Source organism: Hyaena hyaena, unplaced genomic scaffold (assembly GCF_003009895.1).
Source record: "Hyaena hyaena isolate Hyena2069 unplaced genomic scaffold, ASM300989v1 scaffold_17, whole genome shotgun sequence".
NCBI classification, from domain to species: domain Eukaryota; kingdom Metazoa; phylum Chordata; class Mammalia; order Carnivora; family Hyaenidae; genus Hyaena; species Hyaena hyaena.
The window spans coordinates 5,248,835-5,266,474 of NW_024080648.1; the positions used below are offsets into that span (position 1 = coordinate 5,248,835).

The following is a 17,640-nucleotide window of genomic DNA, read 5'->3' on the forward strand; positions in this document are numbered from 1 at the left end:
ATGTGGAACGTGCATTCTCTAGCCTAAGGCACTCTAAACTCTGGGCTAATAACTCTTCTTATAAGATAACTCGCTCCCCATGGCCATCCTACTAGTTAGAATAAGGGTATGTGTCACTCTGACATCGCACAGCCCTAGGAGTAATGTGTGTGCTTGACCAGCTCGGTATCCCTGTGAAATAGCCACAGACTAACCGGCTTCAGTAGGACATAATGACTGGTAGCCTGGGGATAAAATAATCATGTGAGGTGTCTGTGAAATTACATAAAGCTACTTAAGCTGTTATTTATTGGTAATTATTCTTTGACTTGTATTTTACCTTTTTTTCCTCTAGAGAGCTCAGTCCGCTGTCTGTAGATCTTTAACCATTTTATACAGAAAGAACTGCCACCTCAGTTTTTCTAAACAGAGAAACACGTAGTTTAAGAAGTTTCAATAAAAGGTAGAGATTTCATGAGAGTGTATATTAATGGTAATATACATTATCCTGTTTAGTGTTTTGTATTATAATGCCTTATATTTTTAATATATGTTTACACAAGACAGTTCATTTTTCTATTAATAAATGTAAGACCTCGATATTTATTTACTGCAAAGCATGTGATTTTCTGTTACCTCATAAATCAACTTGCTGACTTTTTCATTTTTCAGCGCTTTGTCCAAAGTGTATAATATTGGGTGGATTTCATGACATTCATACAATTAAATGGCTCTAACTGGAGCCCAAGCATGTTTCTCTTCTCCCAGCTTCCCAGCTTTCTAAAATTAAATTAAGGCCCTCACAGTATTTATGTAGTATCTGTCACTTAAAGCATTCTGTGTTTCAGCTGGATTCTGAAACCATGTTTAATTGGCTCTTTCTTCTGGAAACATTCCAGCAGAGTTCAGTTCCTTTTCTAGACCTTCCAGTTCAGTACTTTGTTCTTATAAATGGCATAGAACTAAGCTGTAGCTTATTTATTGCATCTGTCAACCTCAAATTTCAGTTACTGTTTTTGCCCCCGTGGTATAGCCACTTAGAAGACTTAAGAATGGTGTTTTTTGTCTACTTTGGTAGTGATACACTCCTTCCTGTTTATTGCTCTTTCACAGGTTTGTCAGCAGAGTTAACAAGCATGTAATTGGTTTCTCCAAGCATCAACTATATATTCATTGTAAAGAAAGTTGAATAGTAAATACCATATACTTGTATACAATTCATATTACACACCTACACTAATTTTCCTTGGACTATCTAATTTTGGAAACCCATGCAAATTACTCTACCAAGTTATATTACCCTGCCAGTACACATGGGAGCAGCATAAAATAACCATCAGAAGCACTGTTTGAATGCCCTGTAACCTTACCAGGGAAAAGCATGAAGTTATTCCATGCGTTGGGTTAGCTGAACAAAAAGAGCTACCCCTTTTCAACATATATCCTTTGAATAAGGGAGATACATTTTGGGGGTTAAATTTTTGATTTGTTTTAAACATTTAAAAACCATTTTTAACATTTATTTACTGTTTTTGAGAGAGAGAGACAAAGAAACAGAACACAGCTCTGTTTATTATTTTTGAGAGAGAGAGGGAGACACAGAATCCGAAGCAGGCTCCAGGCTCTGACCTGTCAGCACAGAGCCCGACACGGGGCTCGAACTCACAAACCGTGAGATCATGACCTGAGCTGCAGTCTGATGCTCAACCCACTGAGCCACCCAGACGCCCCATTGTTTTGTTTTAAGTAATTTGGATAATGCCACAGTTGGTACCTGTTTTTATCTTTTGTGTTAGAATCAGTTTTATAATGATGATGTATCTTTCTTAATCCCAAAAGGATCACAAAACACAGCTTGTTCTCAGAAGCCCTAATGTCATTATGTTCCTCTACTTCTGTTTTGTTTCTTATACTCGCAGAGCAAATGCGGGAGTTTCCTTAGAAGTTATTTGATTCGTATTTTCCTAATAAATTTTCTTTATTTTCTGAAACTATTTTCCTGAAATAATGAGCACGTGTATTATCTTTTAAAAACGTTAACATTAACCTCAGAAAAAGTGTCCTTTTTGAGGTGAGCGTCTTCAAAAGAGCAAAGGCTGTCTTAAAGAAAACATGAAGACGCGTGCCCTAGATCTCGCCTTGGGATATTTCTGTTTCTCCCTTCCTTCCCCATCTCTTCCCATTCTCACAAAAGCTTCAATATATTGCAGTATGAGTTAGATATGTTTATAAGAATAAAGTTATTTTTATTATTCTCAGAAGCCCAATTGTTGAATCAATATTACTGTTGCATAATTGCTTATCTGAAGCTTATTTTATGAGGACTTTGGGGAAGAAACAAACTTTTTGCTACGTAGAACGTACTATTTGAGAGAAACTGCTCTCCTTGAAACTTTCTCCTACATTGTCTTACACAGTCCTGCCTCTTTATAGTTCTTCTTCTGTTCCCACTGCCCCTTTTGTCTCCCCTGGGGACCCTTCACTCTCCTTTTCCCACATTTTGTTCTCTTGACGTTTTATTCCCCCTTGAAATCATCTTTCTGAATTCCTTTTCTTAGAGAGTTCATTTATCATCTGGCTGTAGCTATCAGCTGGACATTCTGTTTTGCAGACCCCCGGGACCCCTACCCCCAGGGCCAGGCACATAGTAGGTGTTAACCAATATGTGCTTGAAGGGGGAGGTGATGAGAGAGCGTTAAGTGAGTAAATAAACAGGCCCTTATCTGTGCTCTGGCCGTTTGTGTCAGATCATTAACGGAACGTCATTACTTTGATATTTTATCTCGAAAACTACTTCCTCCAAGTGAACCTTAACTTTCTTACATTCCCACTTAAACTACTCCGTTTCTGTTAATAGTTCCACTTCTGTTTTTTTAATCTTCTAGACCAATTTTGCAAAAAGAGAGGTAGTCATCTTTGACTTTTCTTTCTCTGTTGTTCATGTCTTTTTAAAGCCCAGTAGTTTTTCCTTCACAGTTTTTCAAAGGTAGCCCTTCTTTTCTATTCTTCTCTGTGATAGTTCAGCATGTGAGAACCTTACCCCCAGCTTATCAGTTAATGCGTCTGCTGCTGAGATGTCCTTCACCCAATGTCGCTTTGTTATGTTACATTACCTTTCCCCAAGGCTGAAGAGAGAACATGGAGACTCGTTGAGATGTGTGTTTCAATAAATAGATCAGAGTGCAGAGGACTAGAAGGGACATAGCAAGATAAGAGAAGCAAATAAGAACACTGGTTTGACAGGTGGACTAGACCTTTAATAGGAAACTTGGAGTCAGGAAATAGTTGCATTTCTTGTGTTTGTTTTTAAGATAGACCTGACTATGTGGAACTGTTATGTTATATGAAAAAATTTTTAAAGCACCTGTGAAGAATTACAAGGTAAAGGAGTGATTGTGAAATTGAGATTCTATAGGCAAGAAAAGACGGAGTCCAAAGTACAGGAATGGGCTAAGTATGTTTTTTCTAGAGTAGGACTGTGTATTAAGGATGAGAATAGAGCTACAGACGGAATGAAATGTTAAACAAAACAAGCGTACCTGATGGAGCTTCTCCAGTCTCATTTGTAACTCTTCACGTCCTTTGTTTTTCTGCAGCATGTGGACATAGCAGCATTGTTGATAAAATACAACACGTGTGTAAATGCAACAGATAAGTGGGCGTTTACTCCTCTCCATGAAGCAGCCCAGAAAGGAAGGACACAGCTCTGTGCCCTACTCCTAGCACACGGTGCAGATCCAACTATGAAGAACCAGGAAGGTCAGACACCTTTAGATCTGGCAACGGTAAGTCTTCATTCCGAATTATTTAGTATTGCTTTAAATGTCATCCTTGTCAAATGTCTCCAGATTAAAGGGGCCCCTGGGTGGCTCAGTCGGTGAAGCGTACAACTTCGACTTAGTTCATGATCTCACAATTCATGGGTAAGAGCCCCGACTTGGGCTCTGTGCTGACAGCTCAGAGCCTGCTTGTTATTCTCTCACTCCCCCTCTCTCTCTGCCCCTTCCCTACTCATGTCCTGTCTCTCTCTCTGAAAAATAAACATTAAAAAAAACTCCAGATTTTAACTATACATTAAATTATTAATTGTGCACTAAATAATGCCCAATGTATAAAAATCATTGTTATTTAAACAATATGCAAAATAAAGTAAAAGCATGGAAACTCATTCTGAAGAAGAGATTGAGAATCAACACTATGCAGCAGGTTCTTTTGTAAATGAGAAATGAGGGACGCCTGGGTGGCATCAGTTAAGCATCTGACTCTGGATTTCAGCTCAGGTCATGAAATCAAGCCCTCAGTCAGGTTCTATGCTGTCAGTGCAGACAGGGGGAGCTTAAGATTCTCTCTCCCCCTCTCTCTCTGCCCCTCACCACTTGCATGCTCGCTATCTCTCTCTCTCTAAAAAAAGATGAACTTATCCTTTAAATACATGTGTGATCAGTATGACCAACTATATGCACATATAGTGTTAAAACATGTTTCCAGAAATCAACATAGTCTACATTCTACATTCTTAGACTTTTTTTCATAGTTAACTCTCGTACATTTGGATATGTGTGTGGTGAGAACATTTAAGATCTATTCTCAGCAGGTTCAAGGTATGTAATACAGTATTAGTAGCTAAAGTCACCAAGTTGTACGTCAGATCTTCAAAAGATGAAATATTTTTTAAAAATTATAGGGATTCTAGTTCTACCTGTAGAAACTGCTGGGACTTTTTGGAGCTGGTGGCCAGGAACAAATGATCAAAAGCCAGTAGGCAATAAAGAGGCACTTGCTAAAGACGAATTTCAGAAAGCATTTGGTCCTTAGTGAAAAACTTACTGTTTTAAAATACAGTATTTTTGTGTTTGTTTTTTTTGTATTATTATTTGTAGGCTGACGACATCAGAGCTTTGCTGATAGATGCCATGCCCCCCGAGGCCTTACCCACCTGCTTTAAACCTCAGGCCACCGTAGTGAGTGCCTCGCTGATCTCACCAGCATCCACCCCCTCCTGCCTGTCTGCTGCCAGCAGCATCGATAACCTCACTGGCCCTTTAGCGGAACTGGCAGTTGGAGGAGCGTCCAACACAGGGGACGGGGCCGCGGGCGCCGAGAGGAAGGAAGGAGAAGGCAAGTACACTTGTGAACGCTGGTTTGGTTTGGGGGTTTTTAAATGAATAGATTTCACTTACCTCTCTTGCTAAGTATTGAGCACCTGTCATAAAGACATCCTGTATTCATACACACCAGTGTACAAGAACTGTCTTCACAGAATCAATCCCTTGACATCGATCTTGTTCTTACTTATGTATGCTCCAGTATACCCATTTATAACCATAGTATTTTATTAACTACCGCGTGAGTCTTATTGAAATTGTATTTTTTTTAAACCCTGAAAGATCATTGAACGAATGGAAACTGAAGCAACAACTAGTCAACTCAGTTTTTAATTCCAGCTATTAAATATTTCACTAAAAGCTTTAGATTATATTTTATAATATCGCAATTAATATAAATGCTCCTAGTAAGATAAAGGTAAATTGTGCTTTTACTTCTTTGCCAAACTCAGAGATAACCTGAAACGTCTGAATTAAATTTCTGTATTCTGGATGATTTTTATGCCGTGTAAAATCATCTGCACAGCTAAGGGTGTCAGAGAGTCATGGCTTTAAATAAATACTGTAACTCCCTTTAGATTCTGCTTTCTGAAAACTTCAGTGTGTTTGTTTTAGTTGCAGGTCTTGACATGAATATCAGCCAATTCCTAAAAAGCCTTGGTCTTGAACACCTTCGGGACATCTTTGAAACAGAACAGGTAAGCTCTCATATGTAGCTGAGTCGTTTTTATTACATGCTAAGAGCTATCAGTTGCTATTCCTTGTTTTTTTTTTTTTATTTCTTAATCACTTACTCAATACATTAAAACTCATCAAATTTCTAAAGAAGCTAGAGGAATCCAGTATTTTACAGTTCTCCCCCAAAATTGGCTAATAGACAGTGGGAGTCATTAACAGTTATTTTGTTATATCTCTATAAGCAGTTTGACTCTGTTTTATTACATGTCAAAACTTAGGCCATGAAACCCCCTCAGAAGAATGTTTTCAAAATCTTCTCTCATTATTTTGTTTCCAAAAAGTGTTGTTCCTTATTTATCTCAATCTACTACTAATGTGACTTGACTCCACTTAAAACCAATGACAGATTTTTATATTAGCAAAATCTTCACCAAGCACTTAACTGTTAAATTTAGAAAGCAAAATAATTCTTAGACAAGTGTACCTTTTTCAAATAGCCTCTTTATGAAGTTTCTATTGTCCATTTGAGTCTAAAATAATGGTGAACCTAAAATTGGCCTCACATTCATAGACCTATCCTGTTTTCACATACATCTTAAATGTATATAAAGGTGTTAGCCTGAGGTCATTATTAAGGTATTTATGAATTAAGACTCTTCTGTTTGTTATTCTGTTTTTATACAGGATAATGAGTTTTTAACTAATTAATGATTTTATTACCAGGATCAGTGTTAAATATTGAATAAATTCCTGATTTTCAATTGACTATTACTACTGTATATAGAATCTTAAAATCAGAAAGGTGTTTAGAAGTCATTAAGTCACTTTCTGAGATCCTACATAGGAATTACTCTTTTAACATCCATGTGGGAAGATAACTTGTTACATTTTGGGGAAGTGTAATAAAATGCTTGTAATTTAAAGTGTGCCCAAATCTGCCCCTGCATATAATCCATTAGTTTTATGTTTACATTTACCTTGTTTTGTACAGAAATCTAAACCTTGTCTACTTAATGTATTAGTTTCATAAGCTTGTTACAGCAAATTACCTCAAACTTGGTGGCTTAAACAACAGATTCCATGGCAGTTCTGGAAGCCTGACGTTCAAAATCAAGTTGTTTTGGTTTTTTTAAATTTTTGTTTAATATTTTTGAGAGAGAGAGAGAGATGGGCAGGAAGGGGCAGAGAAAGAGACATACACACAGAATCTGACGTAGGCTCCAGGCTCTAAGCTGTCAACACAGAGCCCGATGCAGGGCTTGAACTCACAAACTGTGAGATCATGACTGAGCCAAAGCCAAACGCTTAACCGACTTGAGCCACCAAGGTGCCCCCAAAACTGAGCTTTTGACAGGTCTGCACTCCCACGCCTCTGCCAGCTTCTAGGCCCCTTTGGCTTATGGTCGCGATTCTGCAGTTATGCTCCCATGGGCACCTTGCCTTCTCTGTCAGTCTTCTCCTGTGTAGCTTTTAGAAGAACGCTTACACTAGATATAAGGCCTATCTGTATAATACTAGATGATCTCCTCATATGAAGATTCTTAATTACATATGCAAAGATCTAAACAAAGGTTTCCAAGTAGGAAACCTTCATAAATTTTGGTAATCAAAACATGGACAGCCGCCCTTCAGCTCACCACAACATGTCATATAGCCTCTCATATATTTCTAAGACCTAATCAACTTATCATCGACTTAATCTTTCCAGCCACCCACTCCACAAAACTTCTCCTGTTTTAGGATAAATATACCATTTTATCCCCCCAATTATTCTTTATATGGACATAGTTTCCAAATTCTTCACTAGCCTCTTTGCCCCATTCTGCTGGTTTCTTTGTAGGCTTATAGTCAATTAGGAGTTAATTAAAAACACTATTTCTTTTTTATAGTATTTATACTGTGAAGATGTTCTAATGTCTTATCTTTTTTTTTTTTTTAGCTTGCTTTCTTTATAGCACTTATTTTAGTTCATCTTTTATGCTCTTATTAATCAAAACAGTTGAGTAGAAACAGCACTGGACTAAAAGACCTTGATTCTATTATTTTTCTTATTACCTGTGTAACATTGGGTAAGGCCTTTACCATATCACTCCCCTTAACTGTAAAATAGAACGCCTGCAAATGTCCAGATAGTTAAAATTTGCAGTCATACTTGCTTCTGTGCCAGTTTTTAGGATGTGCTTTAATGAAGCATCAAATGTGTCTTTGTCTAGTGGTGAGGACTTTATAAACTTATATAATAATTTCCTTTTCCTTTAGCTTCACCTACCATTGATTTACCCTCTGGTTTAGAGACTTCTAAAATTTTTTTAATGTTTTTATTTATTTTTGAGAGAGAGAGAGGGAGACACAGAATCTGAAGCAGGCTCCAGGCTCTGAGCTAGCTGTCAGCACAGAGCCCGATGTGGGGCTCAAACCCACGAGCTGTGAGATCATGACCTGAGCCAAAGTTGGATGCTTAACCGACTGAGCCACCCAGGCACCCCTGGTTTAGAAACTTCTTACGAGAGTGTCCTAAACAGGAGGAATGTTTTCCCCTTATTCCCTCCCTGAAGGTCTGAAAGCCGTTTTAAAAGCATTATCTTCTGATAAAGCCAAAAGCTATATCTTAATGTATCCCTCCTTCCCAGATCAGCTCCACAATAACTGTGTGATTTCACACATCTTTGCTTAATAAGCCAAAGACCCCATTTGTGTAAATCACAAATAACTTCAATTGACTATTGAAAATTTTTCAGAGGATTTCGGTTTCTACTCTTTCAGTTAGTTTGCAGCATAATTTTATGGTTTCCTTTTTCTCTTTTACTTGATTCTCTCAGTAACTGATTTCCTATGACATGGTTATCTCCTTATTGATCGTAGTAGTTTAATCTTACAGTCTGTCCTTTTGACCGCTTATCCCGTTTGGTCCGTTTTATTGTCTTTTACACTGCACTTCTGTTCTGAGTAAATGGCTCCATCGATTTTCTTTTTTGCCAGAATAATTTCTATATCCATTTTATTAATATGTTGACTATTCCATTTTAGTGTATATTACCTAGCACGGCGCCTTTCTTGCCGACAAATGATTTTACCTTTCTTTGTATTGAACCGTGTTTGTCTTCTGGCCCGGTCATCAGGCAGTCAAATTAATTTTCACTTTGACTGCAAGTGTTACTTGAGTAGCCTTCAGTTATAGAGTAAAACATTCTGTAACCCTTTCTATAGTTTACCCTCAGTGCCTCTGCTCCTGCTCAAGGATACTTCTCTGCCAGTGGGCTGGGGAATATAGTTCTTTTACTCCAGTATTAGGAAAACTGCCTTCGGAACATCACAGCCTCACCTCTTATCTCCGCAATTATTCTCTCAGAAGTCTCTTACCTAAATTGGCTTGTTTGAACACATATACTTGGCCAAGTAATACAGACCTATGTCTTTTATAGTTATTGAAATATAGCACCAGTGTCACTCTGGCCCTTCCTTTATAACATAGCTTCCTGATTAGAGCACTTTTTCTATGAGAAAGGCTGATTTGATTTACACTGCAATTTCTAAATAGAAATGCTATGACTTAGAAGACTTTTTGTGGACATATTTATGGGCAACCTATATATTTTTGTGAAAAGTGATCATATAAATTTTTATTTCAAAATCGAAAGACCACGGAATGGACTCAAGTAAATGAATCGTGCACATGATTGTAAAGTTATTTCTACTCTGACTTGCATCCTTTTATGCCTAAAAGAAAGGGGTTTTTCATTAAAACTCTACTTTTTCTCTCCCTGCCCCAGAGAAAATGAACAGATCTTAGGAACAAAAGGCAACCCTTCCTGAAGTGACATTTGCTTTATATGCAAGATGATTTCATTGATAGATAGATAATCCTTATTTTAAAGATTATAATTTGATTTTTTAATTGAAGTATAATTGATGTATGATATTTATTAGGTTCAAGAGTACATCGTAGTGATTTGATATTTTTATCAAATAAAATTATCCCCACGATAAGTCTAGTTACATCTATCACCAAAGTTATTACCATGTTGTTGTCTATATTCCTTATACTATCCACTGCATTACCATCACTTATTTATTTTATAACTGGAAGTCTATACCTCTTCATCTCCTTCACCAACCCCCCCCCCCAACCCCTACCTCCTCTGGTAACCAAGTTTGCCTCTTATATCTGTGGTTCTGTTTCTGTTTTCTATTTTAGATCCAACATATGAGTGAAATCTTAATGGTGTTTGTCTTTCTCTCTCTGACTAATTTCACTTGGCATAATAGCCTCTAGGTTCATCCGTGTTGTCATGAATGGCAAGATTTCATTCTTCTCTATGGCTGAGTAATATTGTATATAAATACACCACACCTGTATCCATTCATCTGTTAATGGACACTTGGGGTACTTCCATATCTTGGCTATTGTAAATAATGCTTCAGTGAACCCAGGGACGCATCTATCTCTTTGAATTGATGTTTCTGTTTTCTTTACATAAATACCCAGAAGTGGAATTCCTGGATGATAGGATAGTTCTATTTTTCATCTTTTGAGGATTCCCCATACTGCTTTCCACAGTGGCTGCACCAGTTCACATTTCCACCAACAGTTCCCTTTTCTCCACATCCTTGACAACACTTGTTATTTTTTTCTTTGTGATAGTAGCCAGTCTGACAAGTTTGATCACTTTGATTTCTTTTTTTTTAAATTTTTTTTTAATGTTTTTATTTATTTCTAGGAGAGAGAGAGACAGTGTGAGCAGGGGAGGGTGAGAGAGGGAGGGAGTCACAGACTCTGAAACAGGCTCCAGGCTCTGAGCTGGCAGTCAGCACAGAGCCCGACGCGGGGCTCGAACCCACCAACCGCGAGATCATGACCTAAGCGAAAGTCCGACACTTAACCGACCGACTAAGCCACCCAGGCGCCCCTGATCACTTTGATTTCAATGTGTGCTAGATATAAATAACTAGCCCAAGAAACTTGTGGTTTCCTGGATGTAACAAAGTTATTTTTGACGCGTTAAAGATAATTTTCAAAAAAAAAAAAAAAAAAAACTATTTCTAATAGTATAAAAGCCCTGAATCTTACAGCAACATATCTAAAATCCGTCTAACTTGTTATATTGGATATTTCCATTTCTTTTATTGATAGGATAGTCTCAGATTCACCATTTTACACATTTTTATAATACTCTCTACTCCGTTTCCTTTTTTGTCCTCCCCTTAACGATTTCTATTTACCAGGCTCTGTCATCTTTTTGAAGTTTCTCTCTGACTCCTCCCATCCACTCCACTCCATCTTGACTTTGTTCATGCAGTCCCTTTCCCTTCCAAACCTGCCCTTCAGAACGATACCGTCCTCCTCATGAAGTACAACTTTGTGTGGCTCTGCTGCAATGGCTCCCCAGGAGGTTTTGCATACTATCCTAACATGATCTAAAAAGCCCATTAAGATTATCCCTAACCTGCTGCTCTATCCATCCCTTCTTTTTTCCTGTATGTATATTGTACGCTCACCCTCTTGGACTTCAGTGCTGAGAATCTCCCAAATGTTCTGTATTCTCTTACTTGATATTCCTTTTGCACATGCTGTTGTTCCCTTTGTCTTAAACAGCTTTCCGTTCTTCTGACGGATCAGCTCTTGCTTCTTAGCCAAGCTATCACCTTCTTCCAAGAACCTTTCCTGACCCCCTTCTGTCCCTTCCATCTTTTCCCGCCCTACCTACAGCCTTGGTCAAGTAAGAACCTTTCTGAGAGTTCCCATAGGGATTCCTACAAAACATTGACCAACCTGTACCATGTTTTAGTGTTTACTTCTTTTCTCCTTGGTAGAGGAAATAGCATGAACATTTGTGGTTCTACCTTGTGTTTACCGGCCCTACTCCTTTACCACCTTTGGACTAGTTATCTACCTTTCTGAACTATAATGGGAAGTTTTAGAATTGTTTAAGTAGTTACTTTCTTAGGAAACACCTAGCATATAGAAGGTATTCATTAAATATATTATGTATTAATGAATGAACAAATGAATAATAATCTGAATTCCTTAGCTTATTGTTTAAGGTTTTCCAGTGGCCGCTGCCTGATAAGTATGGGGACAAATTGCGTACCATGTAACCCCAAGCAACTCAATGTTATTTTAGCTTTCTAGTCAGCCCTTTGAAGAAATATAAGCAGGGAAAGACCTATAACAACAATCCGCCTCAGTTTCCTCATGAGCGCATCAGTAGTACTTCTTGGGTGACTGTGAGGAGGAATTGAGGTATTCATTTTATAGATGGAGCAATATAATCAACAAATATATTAAACATTCTTCATTTCTTTTCTGGAACTCATAGAGAGCACCCTATACTTTGTTTGCCTGGTTTCTGCTTCTTCCAAATATACACAATATGCACAATTCAGAAAAGCTTAAGTTTCCTCTGAATTGAAGCTACCACATCCATTGAGATCCTGTTTTTACATCAGCTTTATTTGAACCAAAGTTTAAAAGGAAAAAATTGGGACATCAGTAATGTAGTAAACCCTGTGCATGGCTTCCAGTGTATATTAAATTACATGTAGCTAAAAAATGTACAGGCACCTATTATTATTGTGAACTATTCTGTCTCCAAGATCCATATTTCAAAACTGTTGCTTTTTAAAAGCTCTGCTCAAAATTTCCTTTTGGTAATTGGAAGCAAATTGCCCATTTTGTACAATAGAGCAATCATTTCTCAAATGGCCACTTAAGAGCAATACAGTAAATTATTTCCAAAGAATGAATGGTATATGCTTGCTGCACCGAGAAGATCAGACTCATTATAAATACTTCATTCTGACAATAAAAATCAGTAAAACTCCAGACCTAATTTGTCAGGTTTCTTTTAATGTTATGTGTAACTAAAAAGGTAGAGAATACTACATACAGATAGTTAACACATATCTCATTTGAGTTGGGAAAAGGGTATCTAAAAGGATTTCTCAGTTTTCCAAGGAAAGAGAAAATTAAAGGCTGATCTTGTAAACTGGTATCTGCATTGTCATAGGACCAGCTTCGTCTGAGCTAGAAAATGACATGCTCAGCCCTCTAGCAGTGTTTCTGCCCAACATTTTATCCTGTGCGTTCAGAACTCTGCCACTGGGTGGTGGTAGAGTCACAGTTAACTGTTTCAATAAAGGAAATGGATGATTTTGAGTCCCGATGGTAGCCAGCTGTCTCCATTTGCAGGGATGAAGAACCAAAAATTAAAAACCACTCTTTTTACAACAATAGAATGTTAGGCTTCAGGGACCAAAAATTAAAAACCACTCTTTTTACAACAATAGAATGTTAGGCTTCAGGGACGGTTACATCTGCGATTTTATAAGAAAACTTAAAAGCCATCTACTGTCTCTTTTCCATTTTGGAATTTTGTATGCAGCTTCTATGTAAAATGGTCTGTAATTGAACTAAATACTTACCATCTAAATCTCACCACTTTCTAAGGTAGCCTTTTCCATTCTTGAATATTTCTCAGCACTGGGAAGTTCTTCTTTATCTTGATATAAAATCCCACTTATCTAAAACTGCTTACCCCCTTGCCACATTCTGTTTCATTGTGCTAATAAACCTCTCTCCCACTCCCCTACCATTTTTCTCTGCTACCTGCTGGATACTGGGACCCAGTATTTCACCACTTTTATGCTTCTGGTTGTTCTCGCTTATATTTTGAGGCAAGCAAGAAGTGGTAGAATTAAATAATCAAAAGGATATATAGCAGTGACCATTTTATATTTGTATAGCATTGTTTCTTCTATTTTAATTCACAAATAACTGGAAGCACAGAGTTTTTCAAGTGAGTAAAAAGCTGATAAGGGGCACTTGGGTGACTCAGTTGGGTAAGCATCTGACTTTGACTCAGGTCACGATCTCACAGTTCATGAGTTCAAGTCCCGCATAGGGTGAGCTCAAGCCCTGCTTCGGGTGAGCCCCACTTCTCTTTCTCTCTCTCTCCCTCTCTCTCTCTCTCTCTCTCTCTCTCTCTCTCTCCCCCTCCCTCTCTCTCTCTCTCTCTTTCTCTCTCTCTCTTCCCCTCGTGGGATTCTCTTTCTCTTAGCCCTCACTCACTTCCAGCCTCTCTCTCTCAAAAAAAAAAAAAATTGATAAAATTATCACAACTTAAAATTGGTTTATAAAGGAGACAAGAGAATTTGTTAATTTGGATGGATATTATAGCATTAAAGACAAATGGAAGAACTGAGGAACAATTCAAGATTTAGCAATTAATTTTGTTACTTTTTTTTTTTTTAAGATTACGCTAGATGTACTGGCTGATATGGGTCATGAGGAGTTGAAAGAAATAGGCATCAATGCATATGGACACCGCCATAAATTAATCAAAGGAGTAGAAAGACTCTTAGGTGGACAACAAGGTAAGGAAAAATAAATAAATAAATCTCAGAAGGAACAAGTGAGTTGTCAGGGCTGGCATTTGAGCTCAGGCGGTCTGAACCCAGGGCACATGTGCCCGTCCGGTGTAGCGCCTCCTGCCTGCCCCATCTTCCTTATTGCTTGGCTCTCCCTCCAGCTGCTCTAGCTAGCTGTCTACCCATTCTCCCCTCTCCCCTCTCACTTTATACCCTCAACATCTCTGGAATCTACACTTCTCTCCTTTCCCACTGCTGTCTAATCCAGTATAAGTCACCCAGTCTAGGCCACTGTCATCTGTCGCCTTGACTGTCACAACTGCCTTCGAGCTTATCTCCGACGCTGACCTTCGCCTCCCCACCAGTACCTGCCCTGCATGTACATAGAAGACTCTTTTCAAAATGACTATGTGATCATATCACTCCATTGCTTAAAACCTTTCAACAGAATCCTGTCGCTTTTAGGATAAAATCAGACATTCGTGACATGGCTTTTCATAATCTGACCTTTCTCTCTGACCTCATCCTGAACCTTTCTCCCCACTCACAGCTGTCAGCTCAGCCTTTTTCCTCCCACCATACTTTGCTGTTACAAGCCTCCTATCTTTCCCCTTTGTCAACCTCCATTTTTATCATTGTTCTATTTGTTAGAAGTGCTTTTACCATAGGAAAGTAAAGGTAGAAAAAGGAAAAACTTGAATTAGCCCCTCTGCAGCCCATAAAATTTCAAGAGTAGCATGAAATTAAATGTTAGCAGATTTTGAGCTTAAGTCTTGCTTATTTATCTGCATTAAATTAACAAGCATAATGAAATGAAGAAGAATAAAATATTTTAAACTGATTATAAGTGACCATCTCAAGCCATCTCATAGAGTTTTTACAGGATCATTCTTCTGTTTTAGACCTGACTGCATTGTGATCAGTGTGTTTCTCTTTTGTATCAGACATAGTTTCATGTATGTTTATGAATGAAGTCAGTTCAACAAAAATTAGCTGAGCCCTGCTGGGGAACTCTGTAAGAACAGATAAAGTTGGTCCCCAGTCACACCTCTGTTACTTCTCTTGTCTTTGGATGTACTTATTCAATATAACCTTATATATTAGGTTTGAATTGCCAGTAATTTAGACTGCTTCCAAAATGTCAATTATTTATGACAAGGTTTTCCCTAAAATTGAGGCTGAGTAGTGTGGACTTTAACATACTCATTTTTCTTTCCTACAGGCACCAACCCTTATCTGACTTTTCACTGTGTTAATCAGGGAACTATTTTGCTGGATCTTGCTCCAGAGGATAAGGAATATCAGTCAGTAGAAGAAGAGGTAATGTGCATCAAGATTTTTCATGCTCTTCCTGAAATCTGTGGTTAAGCCTGTTTTTCCAATAGGGCTAAGCTTGTCTTATAATGATTTACCATCATTCACCTGACTTAGCCGTGGGGGGCCATATTGCCCAAATTCAGATAGGACTCTGGATTAGGACTATGCCACAGTGTTCTCACATCCTAATAAGCCTTGGGTGTCCAGCGGGTGGGCCAGAGATGTCCAGTTTTCATCCCGGAAACTTTCCTGAAACTATGCAAGAAAGAACCCTACCAGAACTATTTTCTTAAACTATTAAAATGCTACCTAAGAATGATAGGGAGTGAGAATCTTGCCTCATGAATAACAAAGATCTTCTTGTTTTTATTTTCAACCAAAGTTATAAGATGTGATAATAAAATAATATGCCTCCTGTTTGTGTGTACCTGTGCAATCTGCCTCATAACTCAGGTCACCTTTCAAGTCTTCAGTCACGGGGTGAAAGCACCGTGGTAAGGCTGATGGATGGCCCTCTTGCTAGACAGATGCCATAGAGATTCCCCCTCCCCCTCGGGGTAATGCTTCATTTCTTACACATCATCAACACAGTGCTGGTGGTATTATCACAGTAAATAAGCTGCCTAACCAATTCCATAATTTTGCAGAGAAAGGCGTGCATTCGTATTTTTGTTTACTGTCTGCCTTTTAATCAGTGCTCGCATTGCTCTCATCCTGGGAAGTCAGGACCATTACAGCTCAGGGTGGCATTTCAGCTCAGGCCTGGCCAGCCTGTCAGGAGAGCATCGTATCTTCTAGCAGCTTAGCGCCTAATCACTGTTTTACTGGTTTCACAAATTTGGATCATAATGTCAAAACTGTGATGAGTAACTTCACAGACAGAGCAACGAGATGGAGAATTAACTCTTTTGAGTCAATTCTGTGAGGAACGTGGGTCCTCCAAACGTTTCACTTTTCCATCATTCTTTTGAATGTGGAAAGCGGGAGAAGAGCAAGGACTGCCCAGAAGAAGGTCACTCCCCTGGGTCATACGTCACAGCCAGCTTTCCCCAGTCTGTGCAGATATACCTTGAGGCCCCAGGTGAAAGAGATAAAATAGGATATCTCATCCAAGGAACAACTTACTGATTTTTAAAAATCACGCTTGTTTAATGAGTACTCATCGAATGTGAGGAGCTGAAGTTTGACTTCTCCCCGGCGCTGCTTCTCCTCACTACCGTAACATAGCAGTGCCGGTGGCTTAGTGTGATGCTTTATCTCTGTTTCCCCACTGTGCTGCCAGGAAAGTCTTTCAAAGCTTTTTTTTATTAGAAAAGAAAGAAAATGTAGAGGTTTAGTATCTATGTCTCTGACTTACTGTCTCATCAGAAATACTCATCCTCTAAACTTTGTTGAACAATTTATAGCGAGCTCCCATTTATTTCTTAGTGTTGAGTCTGAGACTCTCAGTAAAACAGTATAACAGAAGGTGAACGTTGAACAACAGAGGAATGTCTTAGAATTAGACGCTGGCGTATTTTCAGGAAGTTATTTTATTTTGTTCTGTAGATGCAAAGTACAATTCGAGAACACAGAGATGGCGGTAATGCTGGTGGCATCTTCAACAGATACAATGTCATTCGAGTAAGTTTTTAAAATTTCAGGGTAAAAATTAGATTGCAAGGTGTGCCTGAAAGTCAAATATAGACAATGACAAATTTTTTCTCAGCATCATATTTTTAAACTGCCAAGATAATCAGTCATCTGCTGCCTGGCAGTCAGGTGCTCCCTTCCTCTTACCCGTCAAGACCGTACTTCGCTAGAAACAGACTGGGTGGAAACAGAAGAGCTACAGACGGAGGCTAGATCCGCTGGTGTTGCCGGTACAGGTGCACTGAGGAGACCCGGCCCACCCACAGCTTGAGACTGTAGCTGACAGAAATTTTTACCACCTCTTCAGAGCAGTGTCCAGAGCCTGGATTTTCAGTCTGAGTCAGCAATTGTATCGGAATGCATATATCTCTTCATCTCAGTATCTTAATCAATACTATGAGATAGATGTGCTTTTTCAAGGGAGCATCATAACGATGAGTAAAATCTTTTGAGAACAGGCTTACACCAGTGCCTTGGAAGATACACCAGTGCACATCAGAATTCCCTGGAGAGATTTTAGAAGAAGCTAGATGTACAGGCCCCTGTATCCTAAAACTCAGTA

The 17,640-nt window shown here is 38.6% G+C and overlaps 1 protein-coding gene across 1 annotated transcript in view; it reads left to right on the forward strand.

The window, feature by feature from the left end:
- Positions 1-17,640, forward strand: part of TNKS (tankyrase) — a 211,365-nt gene that overhangs the window by 174,054 nt on the left and 19,671 nt on the right. Inside the window, exons 18-23 of the mRNA XM_039220634.1 lie at positions 3,576-3,764; positions 4,860-5,097; positions 5,700-5,782; positions 14,015-14,135; positions 15,352-15,449; positions 16,995-17,069. Coding sequence (XP_039076565.1) covers positions 3,576-3,764; positions 4,860-5,097; positions 5,700-5,782; positions 14,015-14,135; positions 15,352-15,449; positions 16,995-17,069 — 804 coding nt within the window. The remainder of the gene's footprint in view (positions 1-3,575; positions 3,765-4,859; positions 5,098-5,699; positions 5,783-14,014; positions 14,136-15,351; positions 15,450-16,994; positions 17,070-17,640) is intronic.